General features: G+C 37.1%; 1 protein-coding gene across 1 annotated transcript in view; it reads left to right on the forward strand.

Annotated features, from left to right (window-relative positions):
* Positions 1-25621, forward strand: part of PIK3C2G (phosphatidylinositol-4-phosphate 3-kinase catalytic subunit type 2 gamma) — a gene marked incomplete at both ends in the record, with an annotated part of 202712 nt that overhangs the window by 57376 nt on the left and 119715 nt on the right. Inside the window, 4 exons of the mRNA XM_082012052.1 lie at positions 4327-4458; positions 12117-12231; positions 13277-13407; positions 19159-19347. Coding sequence (XP_081868178.1) covers positions 4327-4458; positions 12117-12231; positions 13277-13407; positions 19159-19347 — 567 coding nt within the window. The remainder of the gene's footprint in view (positions 1-4326; positions 4459-12116; positions 12232-13276; positions 13408-19158; positions 19348-25621) is intronic.

Consider the following 25621-nt stretch of genomic DNA (forward strand, 5'->3'; position numbering starts at 1 on the left):
GTATTTTACATCACTGTTTACTGTATTCTTAATCTGAAAGCAGCTCGATTAAATTATAATTGAACAAAGGCTACAAGTAACCTGAAAGTGTGGGGGGTTTTTTAGTTATAGTTGAATACAGAGTGTAATTCATAACATCTGTTTGCCTTTAAGACATATAACAATTTGAAGCTGGTCAAATGTAAGACCTTTTTATGTCAAACCTTTTACACATCTATCCTAATGGAGATTTTGAGTAGCCTTCTTGCACAACGCTCCTGAACAGATATAGGAAGCTTAGTATGTCTGCCCTATGGTTAAGAAACAAAACAGGTGTATTTCTCTAAGCATCCAAGTTAGTTCTTTTAGGACTTAACATCTGCTTTGATACCTCAGTTGAGTCCATAGAGTTTCAGTGTTGGTTCCTCAATCTTTTGTATGATTGGACAGTAAGTGTTATCATTGTGTTCAAAAAAATTGGATCATTCCCATTTGTTCCGTAGGAATTTTAACCTAAAGACAGGAACTGACTGCTTTACTGTGTTGTTCTTACCACAGTATGACTTTAGTATAGTATCAGAATATTAGGTAGGGTGATGATGCCAGAAGATCTTTCCTGTATGAAAATATGCATAGGGAAGGAAATGTTTATGTTGTTGTTAATTTATTTTAAATGTGAAATACTTGTCACAGTTTTATAATGAGAAAATGTGTGTTTTGCTATTTGTACTTCTAACCTTCTAAGAAAGAATAAACAGCACCAAACTTGACAGAATAATCAGTGTATTCAGAATATTTTGAAATACACAAAGAGAAGGAACAGTAGAGGTGGTGCCATATCATCACTGAAGGTGCTATGTTCCTAACTGGCATAATTTAAAATGTACTCAGGAACAGGCTGGTTTGGCTTTCATACAGTAAGTACATGTATATAAGCACTAATTAATACCTTTTGCAAGAATTTAAGCCGGAATTGATTAAAAAAATAGGGTATTTTAATGAAGTAAGTATTACTGCAATTGTTTTTCCATGTCATCAAGTGGCACCATTTACTATTGTAGGAAGTCTGGGTCACTCAAAACTGTTACTACACTATGTTCACTCTTAGTTATCTTTTGGCTATAACATCACATTTCTGAAACAGAAGGGAATACGTTTGCATAGCAAGTCTACAAAGGAGACAATTTCTTTTTTGTGAAGTTTCTTGCCTTGAGTTATTAAAGAGCTGCTTTCATTCTAACCCGTATGCTATTTTCAGTTGATGACAGCCATTGAAAATGGATGTGGTAAAAGGTCACCAGGAAGAGCTTCTATTACATTAGGAAGTCGAATATTCTCTATACAATTGGGGGTCAATCAGGCTGAAAAATAAACCTAGCCAATTCAAAATGAGTCCTGATCTTAGATTAGGATTGACTCAAGGCAAAAAAATAGAGCGCAGTGTTTTGATGATTAGGAATCTAGGAAGAGAGTTTCTACCGAAGACAAGACTTGTTTCATCTGCTGATTTTCATGTATTTAGTTTGTGTTTTCAGGTGGTTTAACCAGTTACTGTCTGAATTTTAACTTGATCTTTTTTTGTGTTTAAACATGAGATTCTGTTGAAGTGTCTTGTTATATTTAGTCTTTCCCAGAATGTTCTCAGAGAAGATGGGAATCATTTGATACCTAAGGAGGTTGGTCTCATTTAGTGTTTCTTCTGTTTGTCCTTCTTTAAGAGTATACCTTTTGCTTTAGAACTTGTGTGTTGTCTTTGAAAAGCATGATTATCACCTTGGAGTTCGAACTGGCTGATACTGCCTGGCACATAATCAGTAGAGTCCAAAAGTTGCCCTCTTATTTTCTCATCTGTTTAATTTTTCAGTAACTGAGACCTCTTAATTATTTTCTTTCTTTTGTCTTAGCTGGTTGCTCTTAATATATTTATTCCACCATCTCCTCTTTTTCCATCCTCCATAATTTATGTTAAACGTACAAATATGAAATATGGAATTAACATTAAGCCTACCATTCATCACCTCAGATACATTCTTGGCATTGAGTTTCCCTCTTCTCCATATTTTGTTTGGGTTGTCTATTTTGTTTATACTCTCTCAGGGCAAAGCTTGGGTTGCCCCAGAGCTCTTCTGTGTTGAGATCTCTTATGATATTAGGCACTTGGCCTTTGAAACCAACTATATAACTTTATCTAACATATGTGAATAGCACCTTCTCAGTGAGTAGCTTCTCTGTTCTCAACTACTGTTGAAATTGTCCACCCACAGGGTGTTTTATTTCTGGCCACTGTTCCATTTCCTCTTTCTTCTTAGTCATCCATTTGACTCAGCCTTACACAGTCAGAAAGGATAATACCAACTGGGTAAGCTCAGGCATCCATTAATCAAAGTTCTTAAAAGCAGTGCAGATATTCCCCTTCTCTGTGTATCAAATGTCACTGGAATGGAAATTTTGCTCCTCTTTGACCCGTAGTTTAACTCTTGGGACGTCTAACTCTTGTCAAAGTTTCCAAGTTCTTTTCCTACTGGTGTACATCTGGCAGTGCTATATATTATGTCCTAGGGAACCTCTGGCAAGCGCTTGCTTTCTGCAGTGAGTTTTTTCATTGCTCCAAGTTCACAAGGACTGATAACAAATGTCTGTGTTAGAAAGTGCACGTCTTGATTTTTTCGTTTTGTCTCTTCACAGCATTAACGTTGCTTTAAAGTTAAGTGTAACTCTTTGTTAACAGTGTTATGTAACATGGGCAGAGTTGTTTGCCTGCAGGTGAAAAAGACAGACAAGCTATCTATAGCATGTAAAACATTTCAATTTCCCAATAAATGTTTCTAATTATGAGTGAGGAAGAGGGCATGAGACAGGGAAAGCAGAGTTGAAAGCTATAAATAGGGACATGTGGGAAGACAGCTGAGAATCGCTTCTCAATTGTATTGATGTTAATTAGAAAGAGTGGGGAATTGTTGTCTTGCTTTGTTATTCAAGATAGAGGTATGCAAATTTGAATAATTTCCAAATGTTTAGGACTAATCATCTGAAATTTTGACACTAATGCTAATTTGGAGTACATCAGAATCTCAGCTGAAAACCATCTACTTTCTTTCAGTAGCTCCTCCATGCATTCAAGGAAACTTTCCCGAAGCCAATAAAATTTTGACAAATTTGGAACTAGGAGCAAAATCTTATGCTAATTATACCTTATACTATTAACTTGTTTTATTTCTGCTACCCATAATCTTTATGTTTTTCAAGCTACTAGACTTCTTAAATATCAATTTCTACATTTGCTTACTGCTTAATTATGCTATACCTTTTTAAAAATGCTGAGTTGCTTCTGCCAATGTAGATTGAATATTTGAAAATCAAATGGAATCTATATGATTTAAATTTATCTTCTAGTTTGTTTTCTTAATCTCAAGTTTATGCAGATCTTTTGTTTTCCTAATGCTTATGTTGTCAATGCAGAATAATTCTTTTAGCCTTTAGCTCCTTATATTGATTTTGTTTCTACAGAAAAATGCAATTAATTTCACTTTCTACTTGAGAAATATAAGTTTGCACTGAATATACATGGAAAAAGCTAGAAATGCACCGTCCACCATAAATGTTCTCTTCAGGAGAAAGAAAATACGTCTTGGTAGTTACACGTGTGATTTTTCCGTGCAACATGAAAGAATCTTATTTATTAGAATTGTTCTAAGTTATTATTTTAAATTAATTCATATAATCTATGTAAACAAATTGAATGACCAACCAAGCTTGCTAAAGGTCAATACAAAGTTGAGATGAATATTGATAGATCTGAATTTTCTCACTAAAAAATCTGAATCACTCATTGCTGTTAAGACAAAATCTGCCTTTAAATTGTGGTTGGGAAATACCACACCACCAAAGCACAGCTGAACAAGAGAATGTTTATCATACTCTACTCACAAGCAACTTTTGGTTTCTTAAGTAATGTCTTCCTCTGAAGACACAAGACAGCAAATAACTAACTATTGGTTTACAATTCACCCTTAGGGGATGCTTGCTCTGAAATAGACCTTCATTGATGAGGTAATTCTAAAACAAAAGTTTAGTTAAACTTTTCCTGCCTCTGTCAGGTCTAGTGATTACTAACTGAAGGGAATGAGTTTTTATATGCCTCTTCTCAAGTACTGTGACCCAAGTTAATGGTTGGCAATATTCATCAATGTGTTGAAGGGATCTGTAAGTTGCATTTTCCTTCAAAGTGTAACTTGTAATTTATAGCTTGATATATGTGTTAAGGCATCTAGAAAAATGTAGAAAAAACTCACTTGTGGTAACAATGCTCAATTTTTTTCATTTTTCTCTTTTCTGATTTTCTTTTAGAATCAACTTTCCTCTACGAATAAAGGCTCTTCCTAGGGAAACTATGCTGACAATAAAACTACTTGGAGTAAACAGTGCCTCTAAAAACACAGAAATGCTTGCTTGGACATGCTCCCCATTGTATCCAAAAGAGTAAGTTCAGTTTTGTATGATAGCTTAAGAAAAGACCATTCTTGAATAGTATTGCACTCAACTTGGGAGAAATATAAAGAGACACAAATACTCATTTCAGGACCTTGCTGTAATAAGACTGAGACAGTCACTTACAGTAAACTGCTCTTGATGTGCCAGTAAAAGCCCCATCCATAAGCTTTTCTTTCAGTGCGTTGGAAATACGTTGGTTTTGAATGTGGCTTATGTAACTGTTTAACACAGTAAAGTTCCCTAGGTCTGTTGAAAGGCCTTTTCCTGTAGCTTTCAAAATCCTTCTCAGTGTAGCTGCTTTTTCACAATGGTTGGGTTTTTTTCAGTCTGCGTTCTACTCTCACACCCATTCATTCTCCTCAGAGTGGGGCAGTTAGTGATGACCACAATGAGCACCTTTCCCTCTACACACCACTTCAGAAGTTTTCTCCTCTTTTTTCACCTCTTCTTTCTACATAGCACATGCTGTAGCAGTGGTTTAAAGATGCTTGTAGCCTTGAATGTCTCTGCAGTGGTGCATAAACAGATCTAAGGTAAATTTTCTGCAGTACCCTAAATATATTTTAATAGCAGTGAGACATCTGGATTTGGATTGAGCCTTTACAATGATACTTAATTTTTATTTAGACTCCATAACCCTGCATGCCCTCTGGGCAATAAAAGGGATATGTTCAAGGCCCACAAGTTTCTGTGTTAGCATCCATCTCTAAGCTATAGCTTTTTCCTCATCTTGACACATCTTCATCTACTTCTGCATATGGTGGTAAACACCATTTAAAACAAAACAAACCCAAAAAATCTGATTGCCTGTATGAATTTACTGTGTTTGAAAGACCTTGGGTTCCATTGAACTTTTAAGCTCAGAGGCTTAAAACACTAGAAAATAGGTTGGACTGGGCTAGAGACTTTTTCCATCTTTTCAGAAGAAAATTCAGGATTACTCTGTTTGGAAAAAGAGCCCATTCTTCTGTGACTTAGTGATTAGAGCACTTAACTTGAAGGAAGGAAAGAAACATGAATCAAATCTCTGCTGCAAGGATTGCTTGGGCATTTTATTCAATGACTTTTCTTTCATTAAGTTATTCTGAAGAAAAGCACGTTGCTTGCTCTTCCATTGTGTCTGGTTTTTTTAAACAAAATATGCATTGTATTTATTTTGAGTATTTCTACCATCCTAAGACTTAGGGTGAAATAGAGAGAGGGAATATCTTGTCTGAGAATCTAATTTGAGATTAAATGTTAAGGTGTCCTCATCCTGAGCAAGCTGATATGTGCTGAGTATATGCAGATACAGAGCATTAGGCATGATAACTTAATTGGGGAACACTTGGGCACCTCTGGAGGTAAGTGGGATATGTGAGAATCCTGTTCTTGAGGACCTGTGAGGTTTTCTTCTGTTTTCAGCATTCAAGTCCCGAAGGAATGATTTTTGGAAGATCTGGAAGTCCTTAGCTCCCTGTGATGTATATTTTTTAATGTATGCTATCGGAACAAGCATGTTAATTTTCATTAGGTAGATCTCCAAGTCACCCAGACAGTTTTGAAAATTTTACTGAAAAATGGCTTCATTCTTTCATGGTACACACAATCAGCACAATCACGGGGATAGAGGGTTACTTTCCTTTCATCTGCTGTATAATTGTAGAGATCATTGCTGAAATGACCCTTCAAAGCAGAAATAAAAGTTGAGTTGCTGGGGAGGAATGATTTGGGAATAGCATGTTCAACACCCCCTAATTTGATAGCTGTGTCATTTACAATTATACTAATTGCTAACACAAAGAAGCCTAAATGCTTTTTCCTCTTTTAGCCAACCACAACTCCACAGAATTATTCATTCACCATGATTTCAGTTGATGGACTGATTTAAAAATAAGGATAGCCCTGAAATTCCTTCTGAAATGTGAAACTTGAAGATATCTGAACATTCATGCAGCCGGCTTTTCCTTTTCTTTGGAAGATCATGAATGTTTTTTGGTAGAGTAAACTAGCTCTCAGGATTACCTACTTAGAAAGTAGCAGGATTAAATCTGTCAGATGATTAATAGGTAATGCTGTCAGGTGAAGTAATTGGGAAGCAACAGTAGGACTTGAGAGGCCGTTTGCCGCTCCACAAAAAAATATAGAAGTTAGTTGTTTTTCTTTTACTCACCAATTTTGTGGAAATTAATAAACTCAGCAATGAACCAAACTTCACTCTCCTTGCTGCTGGAATGCAACTAAACTTCATGACTTATTTCAATAGAGTACTTCTGAACTTGAAAGCATGTACCAAGGAAAGACTTGTACCTGTAGTGTCATGCTAATGTGTCAAAAGTACCTTGTATTATTGCAAAGATTATGGTATTAGGGTCTCTAAATGAACAAACTCTGTAAATGTATATAAAGAGATCAAAGAAATCTGAGCAAGAAATCTTTGACAAAACATTTCTAACTTGGAAAATGACACTTTCTCAAAAGAAAACTTTTCTCAGAAGTGAATTTGAGTTCTAAAAAAAGTATTAACATTCTCATGTCTAGGATTTAATTTATAGGGAAAAGGACAGAAATAAGCTCTTTGAAGAAGCCAGTAGCCCTGAGGTATTTGCTTGAGTCATCAAACATCCTTGTTCAAATCCTTGTCCCAGTTGGTCACAGAGTCATTCTTCTCAGGGTCAGCAAAGATATGGACAGAGTGGTCTCTTTTCTCTGTTCAGATGCTCGTTAGATTTTTTTGTTGTTGTTGTTAAACACTGGAATGAAAAAAGTCAAACATTTAAAAAATATATTTCCTCATTTCTGTCCCATTATATCTCTTTCTGATTGAAAACATAGGGATTCTCTTCAAGCTGGTTGTGGCTTATGTTAAAAAGAGAAGGAAAAAAACCTTATCAGTTTTAGATTATTCTCAAATATTACTTGGGAATCTTGATTTATGAGTGACGTACGGCAAAAGAACACTTTATTTTAAAAGACTCTGTATTTATTCCTCTCTCTAAATTTGATATCTATTTTCTCTTCCAAGATTATTATTGTCATTGTATGGTCACTTCTTCATAGTTTAATTCTTTATTTTTAGTTTGAATTGAAGATTAAGGAAACTGAATTTATTTTAACATCCAAAGTATACAAATTCCTTTCATCTGTTTCAAGAAGTGTGAAGAGTTTCTCATGCTTTTGGGCAAGACCATGTCAAAGTCCCTTGCCAGATCAAAGAGCTGTAGCTATTTCCTGAGATTTTAACACTCCAGTTCTTCTCTAAAAAAAATACTAAACAAAGTGTATAAAAAATACATTAAAAAGTAGAAGCAAAACCCAACTCTTTAAATAAAGCATATTGCTTATTATTTAGCATTTCTTATTTCAACCTCTTCTCCATACCTTGCCCATGTTGAAACTACACAATGCCTAAAAATGTTCTCAAGAACTTGGCCTGTTATTTTTCTTTTTTTATTGTTCTTGTCGTTAAAGACTTGTCAGTGAACAGATGTGTAGTAAATTTCAAATTTGCTTAATTTTCATTATTTCCTGAATTATACTGATATCTCTCACTATCCTGACAGTTGTCTTGCAGTGTGCTGATTTATATTGAGTAGCCAATGGATATACAAGGCAGCCACTATACTCTTTATCAAATGTGTGTGGGGATTACTGCTTATCAACTTTCAGTGTTTCTGTACAAATAGTCTCACTCTTTACAAAACTGACTTCCTGCAAATATTCTACAAACTTTGCCTAAATATAGTTGTTTACCTTAAAATTATTGAATTCACACTTATTTTTTAACTTTATGTTTTGGGACAAAAATTAGGAAAGAATCAGGAACACAGCTGCAAGTTTGTTTTAAAAGTCTGAAATAATCTGATAATTGTGTATTTGCTGTAGTCAGCACCTTCAAGTTTCTGGAAGTTATTTAAACTAGAAACTGTGGGGATGGAAGTTGTGGTTCTTATAAATGTCTGTAGGACATCTACCATGACTTTGCAGTTGAAAATCGTATCTCTAATTTGAATTTTCTAGAATGATGTAGTATTTATAATTATAATAAAGTAGTTATTTCACAGTATCATTCCAATGCAGAATTAAGAGTGCTTGGGCCACAAGATATGGGGTTTTTATAGCTTAGCAGCTTTGGTTTTCCTTTAAATTTAACCTCAACTCTGAATTTCTGAGGCTTATAATGTCAGGTTTGGGGATAATTACATTATTTTTACACTGTATTTTGTCCTCATTTTCCTGGTATATCCAGCCTAAACAGTAACTCTAATGTTACATACATTTGGGAATGAACACGGTCATAATGATTGTTGCTGCCTACTTGTCCAGTAGGTAAGCCTCCACATCCGCATTTCTCGTCCTCACCAGGCAGTTGACTTTAGATAGTGGCCCTAAATCAATGCAAATAAAACCCTTGATGGTGCATCTGTACCAAGAAGTCTTATTAGACACAAGAGGCAGTTCAAAAACTGTTTGCAAGCCCATGTGCCAACTTTCCATTCCTTCACATCAGAAAAATGTATTTGTCTCTTGGGCTGAATACTTTAGTGATCCAGAGCTAATTAACAAATCAGGAATCCATCATTTGGGGCAATTTGGGAGTTGTAATGTCCCCCACAGTGCCCATTGCTCTGACTTCACTGATTCTAACAACACAATTTATTTTGAACTGGTATTTCCAAATCAGACAGAGCAAGCCACAAAAATTTCCTCATGCTGGGTGTGGTGAGGGAAGACTCCCATGCGACTTCAGGACACAAGGTTGATTTTGTTAAGTTAGGGTAACTTGAGCTGTCCTTAAACAGCAGTATCCTCTTCTGCTGTAATAAGACAGGACATTTATTTTAGCTCCGGTAATAAACAAGAGCTGGGATTCTCTGTAATTCCAGGGGTTTCCATCTGCCCTGGTTTTGCATGAACCATAAATAAATAAATGGCAGTAGGCACAGAGCAGCACTTGTTTATTCACCTGCTGATATGCTTGATGCTGAAGTTGCTACAGTGTCTATGGCTGTGATCTTTACACAGTCTGCACAGAGGTCAGTATCACCAGCCTCACCTTACAGGTGGGAAAACTGGCAGGTAGAACGGGGAGCGACCTGCCTGAGCTCATCAGCAGAACCAGGTAGCAAAGGGAGGTATCTGCCCGTTCAGTAAAGGTTATGGTTATCATGCTCGTGATGCTGGCTCCTTCCTTTTCTGAATGGATCCTGCACGCTCTCCTGCTTCTTTTCCTTTTTCTAAAAATAATCATGCATCTTTTTACTGTTTTGTTCACCTGCATGGCCCCTCTTGTTGTTCCGTGTGTCCAAAAAGTGGACTCAGTCCTGAAGAGCGTTAGCTGTGCAGTGCACACAGTGCCCCAAAGATTGCTAGGGAAAGATGTGCCTCAAAAATATACACCATACTTCACAGTTGTTGATGCCTCTTCACGTCTTTTTAAAAATGCCTCCTGTGTTTACAGACTAGCCTTAGTCCAAAGAGTGGCTTACTGGTGGAAGATACGTAAGCTGTTCACTTATTTGTAAATGTATAAATTAGGCTACTCTATATACAAGGCATAAACCTGCATCTAGTTTTTACAACCGATTCATTTTTTTCTTTGGAGATATCATCTCCATACTATTGAAGTAGTTTAACATCTTTGGTTTTACTCACAGTCCTGTTTTCTGCTTTAACATGTGAAGTCGCTCTCCTTGCTGTTTCTCCAGTTGAGGACTCTGAGAAGCCCACATGCTGATTCTTCCTTATCTTCCTGGACAGTCTTTAGCTACATCTACACTGGGTACAAATGAGTTGAAATACTGAACTCGGGAAATGTCTCAATTAAAAACATCTACAGTGCCTCTGAGGTCTGTGCTCCTTCTTGTATTTCCCTATACAGATTTCCAGGTTTCCCAGGAAAAAAATCCACTGTATGGATTCTTTTTTAAAGCTCTCTATAGTTTTAGAGCACGTTATGAAAGTGATTAACAGTAATGAGAGCTCAGTAGGATAATTTAGTCTTCGTGTTCATTCAGTTCTCAGCTACTCCTCTCCCTTCTAACAAGAGTGCCAGTTAGTTCAAATTATGGTATAAACCACTGTCCACAAACAAGTGGTTGAAGAGATGTGACTCATTAAAGGTCATCTGAGTACACATCACAGAAAAACAACTTTGAACCACCATTGATCACTTCCACACTCACATCAGTGACCTAAATGTGAAAGATATCATATCACACAACTGCTTTCCCCCAAGTGTTATCTTGTTCACATCACAGCTCCTTTTTCAGCCTCCATTCCCCTGCAAATACACCTACAGCTGCAAAAGAAACTTCAGAAAATGGTTTTGTCTTTAATCCTCCCGAGCTGTGTTCTGACAATAAAATAAAATGTTTGCATTAACAACATGAATAGCTCGAGAAGTGAAAAAGAAAAATTAGCTCTGAACTAGCTTTACTCCAAGTGCTGACTATAAAGATTATTTTGTGGGAGTTTATTTCTTCTTCAGATAACTTAGCAACAATTTATTTCAGTTTACAATTTAAAAGGTACTTTTTTACAGCAATGTTGCAAACTCATGCTGGGATCAAAAAGTCCATCTGGGTTCTCTTGTACCTCTAAGATCCTCATGTCAGGTAAAAGCTGTGCACTCAAAACTCATCTACCTGGCTGACTGTTTCTGTTGCAATGGGCAGAAGAGAAGCTAGCTCCTTCTCTCAGTTGTATTGACTGAGCAGTTCTTGGAACGATCATAATAAAAATTATTTGTCAGTAAAAGAGGAGGTGAACATAATCAAATTTCTGACCTCACTAACCATTAAGATGTGGACAAATTAAAGGGTAAATCCAGTGTACTATATCATCCTTAATTGAAGTAATTGCATTCTTAATTCTTAATAACATTCTTAAAGTTATGATTAGAATTTACACCTGAACTTTATGATTTTATTCAAGTTCTCTAGACTGAATTGTGTTGACCTGCTAAATCATGCTGGTTTTCTGATCTGCAGACCACATGCATGCCTGTTTCTGATAAGACTTTCTTGTACATGTAGTGCCTAGACTGGTACTTCAGACCATAATCTTTCATTTGTCCAAAACCCATATGCAGCATATATGGTACAAACTATCCCACTCAAACTCCTTTCAGCTCTTTGGAGATTCTGATATCATGCTTCCCTGCCATTTACACATAAAGCCAGCAAGGATCCTTCATGGTTGCAGTAGGTTGCTGTGAGGTTTTTTTTCTCTTTCTGGAATAAATGTATACTGACCTCCACCTTATATAGTGTGTTGACACTTCACAATCTCCAACATATTTGTCCTCAAAATTAAATCTTGAGATAGAAATGTGGTGTTATCCTTTTACACCTAGCTTAAATGGCAACCCTTGTCACAACAGAAGTCCATGGTAAAGTGCAGATCTGACCTGGAATGTCTTGGTAACTTGATTTGTGTTGTGATCCCTGCAACTGCACAGATACAACTACAGCAGTGAGTCCATCAGTGTACAACCTTTACTGATCTAGGCCAGATTTGTACTAGCCACATAAAGATAAAAGGTTTGTTCTCCTTTTGCTTGTCTTTTAAGCTATCCAGTTCCATATTCTTTGCTGTAATTTCAATAAACCTTGTTCACCTTGTCCTCAGTACCGATACAGTATTTCTGTCTGTGTGTATTGCAGACGGCTCATTCACGGAACTGTGCTGCTTAGCATGACATTGTACAGCACGCTTACAACAACAATGATTACCCCAGGAATCTGCAGTACTGATACACCAACCTCAGTAACATTGCAGGTAAGAAAGTGAGAAAACAAAGGAAAGCGTTGTTTTCTAATGACGTGCAAGAAAAAGGATTGCTCACACAGCTCATCGAGAGCACACAAAAATACTATTTCTATTATAGCTGCTCAAATAGAGCATGTTAATCCTCATGGATGGAAGTCTATAATTCTGCACAGTGGTAAATATGTATGATACTTTCCATATCAAATACCACCTCTGAGGGCTAGAGAAGGTTTTTGTAGCGTAATTTTTGTTGTTATAATTTTGGTTCCAAACATACTTTTTACACAAATTGATGACTTGGTACCTGACTTACGGTGCCTTTTCAAATCTGAACTTTTGTTCTGAGTACTGTTGAATTGCTTGCTATTATAAATGTAATGTACAGCTTGCAATTAGACTGAGTAGGATTTGTGAAGGAACTGGCTACGTGCAAATTGTCAATAGGCATCAGTATAGCTCTCCCTCGATGACTACATGCTGAGCACCCACTCATTCGGGACAGAATGGTACTCCCAGTATTGAAAATGCATTAGGTCTGAATGGTAGTTTTGTCACCTTTCCAGGTTAAATTAGCAACTGGATATTTCAAGTGCAAAGCCAATTACTTTCTGTATTAAAAAGCTGAATTACTATTAGCAAATGACATGTAAAAGCAGATAATACAGATACATGAGGCTGGCCGAAAAATGCCCTATTTTTACTAGGCAAGCAAATGGAGATTTTCTTCTCTGAGGAGTTCAGTCGAAGATGATGCCTTAAAATAGCTGTCCCTATTAATAATAAAGGGAAGTTGAGACAGTAAATGGCTATTAATTTATAATTTCTCTCTGCCAAAAGAAACAGAACAGGCAGATCTCTCATTCCACCCTGCCTGGCTTTTGGTTATTCCCATGCATGTGACAGTATCACAATTTGTGAACGTGCTGGAAATGTCATAAAGGTAGCTTTTCTGATGTGCCTGACAAGATAACATTTATTGACAGTTATATCTTAGAATACATATTGCTAAAAGCACTTCTGTTCTTGTTATGGTTTTTTGTTTTTTTAAATAAAGATTGACTTTCCAGAAACTAATTTGGAGTTCATTAAACCTGAACCTGAAGAAAGAAGAAGTGACCTTGAAGAGCCAACCAAAGACTGCCTGGTGCACATTACAAGACTTTCACAAACACATTCTCTCTTGCTGTAAGTTGTACCCAGCTATCCCTGCTGATTCTTGGCTTGCTGTACTTATCCTGTCGATCACAATGAAATTTATCCAATTCTTTAAAAACAAAATTTTCCTCTGAAGGAGCATAGCTTGATCGATTTGAGAAGTAACACCTCTAAATGAGAGAATAGATCACAGCAAAGCCTAAATAAGCACCTGGAGGTGGCAGTGTATTTTACCAGTTTAGAAAAGGATTGTTTTTCCCTTTCTCTTACTATATATATTTTCATGTCTTTGAAGTGAGAAACTGATTTTTGATTCAAAACATAAGATCTTCAGGTGAGGCAATAAGTCTACATCAGTATTAGCAAGAAAACCTTTGGGTTCTATGAAAATCAGCCTCCTCTACTAATAATACACTCAGACTTCAGCTGTAGTAGTTAAATGGCATATAATCATTAAAACAATCTGTGTCAAGTTACAAGCAAGGAAACAATTATGGTGAATTTAAAGAGAAAATGAAACAAAGCACGCCGTATATACTAGGGCAGATTAGTATGCTCAGCTATATGTATGTTACACTATCAATTAGGATTATGTAGTGTATAAAATAGTGTTAGATACAATCAGAGTGGAATTTGGAACAGAGGTGCTTACAGAGAGCCATTACACCAATCACAATTAATTGTGTGAATTAATCCTGCATCAAAGGCCAAAAGGTGCATTAGTTGTACAATAACTAAATAACTTAAAGCCAGTTCAGCCCTCTCAGTGTGATATGACGTATCTGTTAAGAAGACTTTTCCGTGCTGATTTCTATGTTGGCTGTTCAGGGTTTTTTTAAATCAATTTCTTTTAAAAAAGACAAGAGACAAACTTGCTGGTGCATTTGATGTTTACTTCAACTTTTAAAAAGACAGGATTAAATGTGAAATTATTTTTATTAACCATGGGATCTGTGGTTTGGTTCTTATTTTATTTTTAAGTATGAATGTGAGGTCAGTAATTTAGTGTGAGTAGTCACTGTGCCAGGGTACTGGCAAGTTGCCAGCAAAAAATCTTCACCTGCAAAAGGTGCTCCAGAGCGATTTGGGGAGTTTCAAGCCAATGCATCTGACCTCTATTCATGGTAAAATGGTGTGTTCTGTAAGAAGGAATAAGATCATTAAGTATTTAGCTAAGTATGGAGTAATTTGTCAAGAAAGAGCCAGTGTGGCTTCTGTGAATAGAAACTCACCTTCCCTACCAACCTGTTGCTGTCCTAGAAGGTTGTCACTGGATGCGTGGACACTGGAGCTTTGGTGGATGTACAAAAAAAAAACCTGTCCTGAGGTTCCACATCAGACTGCTAAAGAAATCAAGTCCTGTTTTTTTTCCACAGTTGGTGGTTTTGGTTATCCTATCTTATGGCCAAAGGTGGTCTACCAAATGAATCATCAGGGTGAAGGGTAGCATATTTGGGATTTGAATGCAGGAATTCCATTTTTAAGTACTTTCTTATCGAGAGGAATCTGTCAGCCTGTAATTTTTGTTGTGCCTGTATCAGAGACATTCTTTTTACCTTCCTTGGTCATGATAGAGTTTTATTAAAAAAATTGTAACAACATATTGGTATCCAAACACATTATTACCATGATATCCAAAGATCTCTTCTTTCCTTTTTTTTTTTTTTGTAGTCAAAAAGAAGAGAGGAATGTAGGAAGCTTTTCAGTGCCAATTCATCTGTATGATGATGCTTCATGCTTACAAGCCTAAATATTTTGAAATAAATGGGTGTCTCTGATTAGAAGACACAGGAAACCTTTCTCAGGTTGTTGGGATCCTTCTGTTCATTCTACTGAAAGCAGAGGGAAAATGTGAATGGAGAGAAAATGTCTTTAACCCTATGGTAGCAAAAGAAGAAACAATGGTTAAAAACAGACAACTGCATTGTTGTCCTTGTTATAGGCTGTTGAATCCAATAGTGTTGTGAATGCAAGGCTGCTGTGGCTCCATGTCCCCAGGTTCAGCCATTAGAGAGGTGGGCCACATATTCTTGATAGGAATATCAACTAATCAACACAGGCAGAAAGCAGTACCTTACCAACACACACAAACACGTAGCACTGCCACTAAATGGACAGCATGGACAGCTTGATTCTGTTTCGCCTCTCGGCCTGATCACGTTCAAAGTCCACTGGTGGAATATATATACATACATACATATGTATAGTATCAAAATATTAATTGCTCCAGTAGCTGGCATCAAATCTCCCGGCGCTCTGAGGCTGCTGGCACTCAGACATGTGAGCCCCCAAGGTTCACAGCCACACTGCCATTGCTGGTGCTTGGACCTCTCCTGTTACACAGATGTGGGGTTCCCCAGTAGCTGGTCCAAACATATGGTCTTCCCAGTAACTGACTCTTGGACCCCTGTCTCTCTGCTAGCTGGCTTAGATCACTGGTCCCTGTGGCCACCATCTCTTGGATGCTGATTAGTTCAGGGAATCAATGGGACTGAAGGCAATTAACCTCACCATATGGCTCTTGTGCTCCTCACAGCCCTACGCTGTGTGCTGCTGTGTGATGTTTGGTGTCACCAAACCAGGCAAGAGAAGGTGGGACCAAGAGAATTCATTAGTTACTGCCAGCCGCTTTGGCTGACTTCTGAAAACAGTTCAGATGTGAGCCTTTGATTCCTTTCAGGATTACCATGTTTGAAATACAAACCTGAGAAAACTAACCGTCTGAGATAATAGCTGCTCTTCAAATGTGATACAACCTCTGAAGTGGCTCCCAGTGTAAGGATCGGAGACTGGTTTGAAGCCAGGAAGATGACAGTCTTGTCTCTGCTATCTTTCTTTCCTTCATTCATCATTTTCCTTCTACCTTACTTTTTCCTCTCTTTCAGCTTCTCTTTTTCTTTTCCTTTCCTTTTTACAACTTACCTGGTAAGAATCCAGTTTGCTTACCAGTCATCATGAGAGTGCCGTTGCTGTGAACTGTGATTAGAAAGGCTACTTCCAGTTGGGTGAATAGTGGAACAGGTCTAAAAAAGTGTGGTGATGCTGCACACTTTGCTAGTCTGTCCACAGGAGAAAACTTGTGAATGAGAATGGGTGCCAGGGGACAGAAATTTGCATTTGCTAGGTTTGCTGCTCTTTTGGCTTTTGGCCTTTTGTCTTGTTCTGCTTTAGTACTGAACATGAACAACAGAAACAGCTCAGCAGCATTTAAACTCATTTTGCTCTTTGCCCCCCCGCCAAAAAAAAAAAAAGTAATAATTAAGACCAGCTAGCAAAGCTTTCACAGAATCATTAAAGCTGGAAAAGATCTTTAAGATCATCAAGTCCAACCATCAATGCAACACCACCATGCCCACTAAACCATGTCCTGAAGTGCCACTTCCACGCTTTTTTGAATACTTAATTTAGCAAAATTAATTTCAAGATTAATGAAAACTTTCAAACTGAAAACTACTGAATTATTTAGGTTTTAAGATATTTTAGTTTTATTTGTGTTGAGTTGAAGGCTATATATTTTAATATAGCTGTTACATGGAGGAAAATTTAGATACAACTCTACCTAAGAAACTATAAATTGCACATTTATCAATAAAGAGGGTTTATTAGCAACTTATCCGTATTGAGCCAAAGAAATGTCCTTTTTAGCATAACAATCTTCAGATGCTGTATGTATGCAAAATACTTTTACCATCTATCTTAAATGTCCTGTTACATGTATATGTAAACTTTTATTATCACCAAGGAACTTAAAATGAAAACCTAAAAAAACACCCACCCAACCTTTAATTTAATCTCTGATCTTTAAAACATAAAAAGAGAAAATGGCATTGCCTCTGGAGTGAAGTCAGAGGGAGGAATCTGTTATTTAGAAAACCTGATACAAGGATTGATTTCTTATCTCCTTTTGTAAACTCAGCAGAGGCTTTAGCTGCTTTAATCTGAACAACAGATTCTCTAGTTTGGAGGATGCTGTCTGAAAGCTTAAATCCCTGTTTAAAGTCAACATATAAAAGGGGTTCTTTAGCTGAACTGTCCTGCAGAATACCATGTGAATGCATAAGAAAACCAGACAGGCAATAAAGTCTTAGGCCTACTTTTATATCTTTTTCTGTGTGTGACTTCTTCACACAAACATAAAGACACGTATCTCTTGTCACAATAGACATGCTGTGAATTTTGAAGCCGTTTCTCAAAACGGTTACCAAAATGATACTTTTCTTGAAAGTATTACTGAAAGTCATGACAGAATTTGTGTCACTGTTAGGTTCATCTTCTACATACATTTATGAGCTTATTCTTTTCAAGGAAAGAAATAAACATTCACTCCTGTGACAGTAAAAAACATGCTTATCTTTGTTCCTCTCTGTTCCTAAATGCTTGGCAATTCAAAATGGCAAAGAAGAAAAGTTCTCCAGTGCATACACAGCCAAAGGAACTCATTGCTATGAGTTGTGAAAGCTACAATCTTGACAGAGCGGGGCTAAGATAGTTTTTTGCTTAAGAATATCACAAAACTTTGCAAATAGAAGGAAGACGACCTTGGAAGGAATGTAAACACTTGGATTTTGAGCCCTGCTTACCCATGTGGATAATGAAACACGCAACTGGAAACGAGCTATTTACTTACAGCCTTCTACAGTTTCTCACATCTTGCTCTGAAATATTTAGGTCTGTTTAAAGTCACAATTATGTTATGTTATTAAGTAGATGGATCACCAATCAGGTCAAAGATGACCAAGAAAACCAATGTTCCTTTTGGTTTCAGTAATGATTTGTATGAACTGGAGATCAGTTTGCACTCTCAAATCTTGCTTTTGAAAGCTCTGATATCAAATTAACGAGATAATCTGAGTTTGTCTCTCATGGGGAATTTCTTTTTGCTTTTTGCTGGTATCAAACCCTGCAATTCAATATGCATAAGGCAAAGACATCTGAATTGTTGACAAATCAGAGGATATACAGCAAAAATTATTCTGAGGCGTTTCTCACGGTGATGAAATATAGTGTGATGACTGACCGTTTTATCAATATGTCATTTAGATATCTAATATCTCAATGAGGAATTTGCTATTTCATCCTTTTTTGTGAGTGCAGCTTAGCAGCCACACACAGCTAGGCCTTGGAAACAGAGAAGTTGCCGGGAGCTTTCCTTCCCTTTTCCAAATTCATACTAATGCTAGCGATAATCACAATCTGTGTGTGCATGTGCGTGCACATGCGCTCATGTTCTTGTGTATGTGCATGGATGTGCCTAAACCCTATTTTAAATGCAAATACACTAAAAATAGGCACACCTGCATTAAACAGTCAAAGCAAGGACAGGAATGAAACCTATGGCTAGTAGTGTTGTGTGTCTAGTTGTTACAGTAGTTAGTTGGAGATCATGTGCAGCAGATGGCTGTAACAATAACTTATCCGGTGATAACTGCACCTTCTTTTTCTCTGTCAGAAAACCCCAGTAAAACCAAACAAATAAATGCCACCAACGACACAGACAGTAGAGAAGAAAATGAGAGTGCTTGGGAAGTGAAATGACCATATATGTGTGTCTTTTGACACTTCATTTTTATATGACCTAAGGCTGACAGATCCAGAGTATAAGTATCACTTTTCTTATAAAAGCTGGTCTGCAGAAAACGATATCCTACCCCAAGGAAAACATGTACTTAGCCAAAAAGCAGTGTACTGTATGACTTGGCCCCTCTGTACAATAAAGTCTGTTGCTACACAAAGCTCCAGGTGGTTTTAATTTCAAACTGAATTTCTAATCTTCTCTTCCAGACTCTCAGAGCAACAGAGAAGAATCTTATGGTTTTATCGTTACTACTGCAATAATCAAAATTGTTCCCTTCCTCTGGTACTGGGCAGTGCACCCAGCTGGGATCGAATGACTATATCGGAAATGTATGCTGTGTTGAGGAGATGGAGATTTTCTAACCCTCTGGAGGCACTTGGGCTTCTGACTTTCAGGTAAGGGAAAATTAACCATGTAGGAAAATAATAATAAAAAGAATGATCGTATGCTTATTAATGCAGCACTTCAATTTGCTCAACACAATATCGTGCTTTGGTTCACTGACTGTGCTTTGAGTTCTGTCCCTGCGTCAAAGTGAAGGTATAGTTGCAACTCTTGTGATGACCTTGAGTCAAATGTGACAGCACTACCTTTGTGGCTGAGAAGGTTTTCTATTTCTCAGGGTAATGAAAAGAGTATTTCATTCTCTATAGTAGATTCAGTCATTTTCTGGTAACAGGTGATCAGTCAAATACTTGGCACTTACATAGCATTACATATCTTCAGACTCCGGTACAGACATGAAGTGACTAATGGGAGATAAGGAGGACTGAAATATACTTCCAGATCATGATACTATGTAAATATGTACAGTCTCACCTGAAGCCCATCTTTCTGAAATAGATGGGATGAAACGTTAAAGTCAGTTCCCCGCACTTTGAATAAACCCTGTTGTGATGCCTTATGTTCCACCCCCACTTCTTACACTGGGGACTGTTTGGCTGTTGGAAGGCTTTCTTGATGTTGGAGATAGTCTTACCTATGATGTAACAGCAGATGTCAGGGGACAGAATCTGTGTCAGCAGTTACATTTCCTCCAAAAGCTTGGGAGGGAGGTATTTTGCGTTGTCACCTACGTGTGAAAACATTAAATGTGCGGATGAAACGGTTGAGCAAATTTGATTTATCAAGCCCTTGCTTGGCCAGATAAGCACAAGCTGCACCAGCTTTGCAATCTCAGTTCCATGTTGTACCTTTAGAAAAAAATACCTCACCTAAAGCTTTACTTGAGGAAAAAAACGAAAAATAGTTATTTAGTAATATAAAACTGACTATTACCTGCTATTTCCCTTTGGATGTGGTTTCCTAAGAATACCTGTGTCTCAGATTTATGTCTGGACTATTAGCAATTTCACATGTTTGCATACATATCTTTTTTACATTTAGTGGGAATGATGGTAGCAAAGATTCTGAAAGATCAGGTTCTGGAGTATATTACTGTTATCTTATTTGCCATTATTAAGTCATTAGAATCCATTTATAATTTATAAAAGAACCACGTAGAAAGCAGTATATGGTTAGCATGTTGTCTGACATACCCCAGAGCAGCAAGAGATTTTGAGATGGTTTGTCAGAGCATGCCAGGCTTTCAGATCAGACCTTTTGTTAAATTTTGTTTCTGTGTATGTGTGGCACTTCTGCAAATGAAGAGCTTGATTGTTCTTTGAACGTGCAGCTCTGCATCGTGGTGTGGTGCAGAATATCAGTCCTGTCAGGTGCTTCACGGGATATTTAATATGACTCAGCCTGTCACAGGCTTCTCAGTGGATGCGGTATACATGCTGTTCATTCTGGCTACCACAAAGACTGCTGGCATGAAAAGATGGGGAGGTGGCATCACTTTGTTTCTTCTTGTGCCACCGTTGGGAGTGGCTGGCACCTGCAGTGGTGCCAAAGAACAAGTACGTCTGATCAGGATCTTAGCTGGTTTGTCCCTTTAGTTTCCTTCTCACAAAAGATAATATCAACCTGGATTTTTGCTTCATGCTAACACTACAGAAAGAAGTTCTGGACCACAGTACAAATCCTCTTTAAAAAAAAAAAAATTCTGTCCTTCATGTATCCACAATATTTTGTAGGTGCATGAACAACTGGGAAGCTAACCTTCAGAAACAGAGGGATTACATTTCCTTAAAGATGTCTAGTTTCAGAGATGCCTAGGTCACATGATTTAACTGCTGAGACACATGTATATGCAAATTAAGAGAGTGGAATGAAGGGGATGACTACTTTCCATATAAATGGATTTCTGAGGTTTCTTCTCTTGGTTCTCTTTTTCTCAAATTTCAATAATTTTGAAAAGTAAAGTAGCCCTGGATAGGGTCCAACTTTCCTTCACCATTACCTTCACTAACTTTGGATTGTAGGCTCTGTAATTGAGCTGGTTTTGAAGGTTCATTCAACTCTATCCTGTATTATGCTTGGCACTGACAATTCATCAGCTCATCAAACTTCTATCATCCACAAAAGAGCTCTCTGATTTCTTGTGATTACTGAGACACAGCTGAAAGATCCATGTTCATATAAAACATGAGTAGAATATAAAAGAAATGCTCTTTATGTATTCATGTCTATTTTAAGGACTTCTGTTACCATCACTATTAAATCATAGGTAAGTAAAATAAATTAGGGCTGATCTTTGTCTACATATATTGTTAACATAATGCAAGAATGCAGGAGCAGTTGCACTAAATAAGACCAAAAATCAGCCTAGTGCATCCTGTCTCCAATGGTGACCAACAACAGATACCTATGGAAGACAATGAGAATGGACCAAACATAATGACACTGTGTTACTCTCCCAACTTCCAGTAATCCGCAGCTCAGAGACTTCCTGAGACAGAATTTTATAGTTTAAGAGCCCTCTTGTTTAATTAAATCATGAATTAAATCTTCCTTAAATGCCCTTTTGCATTTTTTCATCTATGTTTTTTTCCAAATAAAAATTGATTCCACATAAACATTCAGCTTTCAGAACATCCTGTAGCAAAGAAATCTACAGTTCAGCTCTATGTTGCATCATTTCTATGTACCACAATTTACCACATTGTTAGCAGTACCATAAAAGAGACTAAAACTTTCCCCTTACTCCAAATTTTTGATGCTGCTTTGCTGGAACTTCAGTTTGCAGTGTCTTAAAGAGAACCTGAATTCCTCCTGCAGGCATGTGCTTACTCTTTGTACAGTTTGGAGAGGGAGCTCAACATCACTAGTCGCTTTTGCAAGCCTTGGGCTGGGGGACTCTAAATTGTCCTTCTTCTCAGAGCAAAAAAGCAGCATGTGTCCTGATGATTAAGCTCAAACTCACATTTGCAAGATTAAAGAAATGAAAATCATTGGAGGTGCTACCTCATTGCCTGGGGTAGGAGACAGCATCAGAGAACTTGAGGAGAGGTATCATGGCCCAACAAGATCAAGCCTTGTTATTACACATCTGAGTTAGAATGCTGTTTGCAATTTTCTGAAACTTCTAAATTGTTTTATTCACTACACAGTTAAATGTACAATTTAATAGATGTTTCTTGTTCTTTGAGCATGTCTCTCCAGCTTATGCTCTTTGACTTTGCAGGCGCATCTCAAGGCAGCCAAATGATAACATACACATTTATGCAGTGGAAAGGAAGAACTTTCATAAATTGGAAACACAATCATGGTACATTTCACAGATAAATTTGGTAGCAACCTCTCATCCAGTCCTTGCAGCAAGCGCATTGATTCTTAAAGCCCCAGAAGCCAACGCTTAAAAAAAAACAATTTAAAAAACAATGGCTATTTCTTTAATCAATAAGACAGGATGGGGAGGATTGGAGAGGGAAATGCAGAATAAGATTTTACACTTAGTTTTACCTCTAATTTCAGGGAAGAGTGATTACAATCCATTGCTAATTTTCCCTAAGGCAGAAGGTATAGAGCTGGTCCCTCCTACTCAGCACAGCTTATTGGTGCCCTGTGCATTTTACCATTGACTTCACTTACTGAGTTTGGCAAAAACCCAAGCTTTAGTGGAGTTAGAGCTTTCTATAACTGTATCTACTTTGCATCACACACTAGCCAGGGAAATGACACCAGTAGACTTGTTTATTCGGAGAATTTTCTTGATGACAGAAAGAAATTAAAGGCAGTGTTAAAAATGCCATCGTTTATGATGTATTGCTAACATGCCAATGTTTTGTGTATGTATAGAACAACCGCACTTACAAATTTTTGTCAGGTTGTTTTGCAATTAAAAGTATCGAAAATGAAAGCCAAAATATATTTGTTAACCCAAGTAGCAGAATGTTTGCTCCTACCTTGTTTTTCTGGCACATCTAGAGTATACCTGCAGACCTATGAGGTATCATGGCTAGGAATCAAGAAATAGAGCTAGAATCAGGAAGCAGCCACCAAAGAGGGTATGTCATTTTCCAGTATTGTTCATGGCTGCAACCATTCTGAAGGGAGAACTTTCATCACTAGACAGTGGAGGTGAAGACAAGCTCACTGGTAGGCTTAACAATTTTTCCTAGAAACTTTCTACTAAATTCTAGCTCTGTCAGGTCAAGTGCACAGAAAAGGACATTCCTTTAAAACTATTGGCGACTGAGAGTATTTTGAGATGAGACATTAAGGTGTCAGAGGGGTTTTATGCTACCTTACTTAATACCTTGTATGATCAGGAGAATAGGGGAAGATATGACTCCTCCTACCTCTCCTTGACCAGAGAAGATGCCCTTTTGGTTATAGCATCCCTCAGCCTTTGACTCTCACAGTATTATTGTTGGTTTTCATGTTATGTAGCAGAGTAGCTATTGAGTTTCAAAGGTTAGGATATATAGGATATATACTAATATATGCAAAACTCACTTTCTAACCAATAATTATAATAAAATGTGATAACTTGAAGCCAGAGTTTGTTCTTACACCTTTGAAAGCCAAATTGATTTTAGAAGTGTTGAATCAGGTTGCCGTCGTTTTAATAAAAGCAGAATGTGAACTGTTCCCTGAGAGTCCACAGGAGGATGCCCAACAGAGTATTTATCAAACAGGTACAGCTAGAGCTATCTTGCCTGTTTGCATCTTTCTTGGTTTAAAAAGCTGTAGTTGTGTATCAATGTGGAGAGCAAACATGGGCTTATGCAAAGAAATAAGAGCAAATCAGCAGTCTGCAATTGGTTTGATACTTTGATGTACAGAATGCACTACTGATAAAGTGTTAAAACTGCTTTGTAGTAATGTACATGAAATTTAGTGATAAATTACATGGAGATGTATGCATTGTTAGGAATAGGCAGGTCTTCATTTTAAGCATCATAATGTAATTAATTCCTTTTTTTTCACTGCCTTTAACCATTTTTAGCTTTCTTGGCAATAAATATGAAGATACTACAACAGACAGCTATAGTAAGACAAATAACAGTGGACAACTATGTAAAATATGGCATGCTTATTGTGCATAAGTGTGCAATCTAATCAGGAGGCTAAACCTGTAAATAATCAAGTTATCCATGTTTTGTTCTTTTCTTTTAATGTAACGGAGAACAAAGTTTGTCTCTGGGGTGGGAAGAACCTTCTAAATCATACAGGTTTCAAATGGAAAACTGCTTCTTGCTAATTTTCTCCTGTCTTGTTCTCTCCTAGGATATGGTTCACCATATGGTCTCCATGACATCTTAAACTTATTACTAGTTTTTTAGTCAGAATTTCTTGTAGAAAATCTATGTAAGCATTACCTAAAGTATATTTTCTGTAAGTAAATTCTACAGATCCATCTGCCAATCGATCAGCCAAAGCAATAGGTAGTATTTTGCAGTGGGAGAGGGATGAGGGGGTTCACATGTTTTATCACAATAAGGAGTGAATATATTACTCTTTTTCAACTGAAAATTTTGAAAATCTGGTGTCTTTTTTACTGACAGTATTTGTTATCTTTCAGTACTTTCTTTTAGTCCTTGCCATTTTCTAATCTTCATACACTCACACAATGTTTTCTTTAGAAGCCCTCAGAAGAATGAAAAAAATTAGAAAACAAATAGCCCTGCTAATTTTGTCTGTGTGCTAAAACTAAAGGAATTCCTTAATTATTATTTCTTTACATTTCTTCTCTCTTCCTACCTAATTACTTTTAAAATACTTAAACTGTCACCCGAAACTTATCTGCCCATTCTTCTAAACAGTTCTTCCATGCTTTCTCTCCTGGCCCAGTTGCACCCATCAGTGACATGATATCATTTACTACTTGGAGAGTTTTTGTGTTTTCAATAGGTATCTTCACTCCGGTAGGTTTGGTAGCTCAGCTTTCCTTGTTTCTACCAGACTTAATAACGAGCATTTCATGGGACCAGAGTCCTTCTTTTTTGAAAATGCAACAGAATTTAAAATGTGAAGGGAACTGCAGAAATATGTGTCATGTCATAAGCCTCTAACGTGGCTCAGGAAAGGCCATTCTGTTCTCTACAGAGATCCTCACATGCTAGAAAATGTAGTGAACTGTACAGTTCCATTTATCTGACAAATATCTTCCAGCATAGAGGTATTTGAGACAGTGCAATAAAATTAGGATAATAAAACTGTTAAAAATGAAATGCACATCTATTTCTCATTTACAATCAAGTCACCACTGGCAGATGCTAAAATCTCAAGAGAATTTCACAAATCCACAGGATGCCTCAGCAGCGCTTAGTTTTCTGTTTG

This window comes from Phaethon aethereus, assembly GCF_964289735.1.
Source record: "Phaethon aethereus genome assembly, chromosome: 1".
Lineage (NCBI taxonomy): Eukaryota > Metazoa > Chordata > Aves > Phaethontiformes > Phaethontidae > Phaethon > Phaethon aethereus.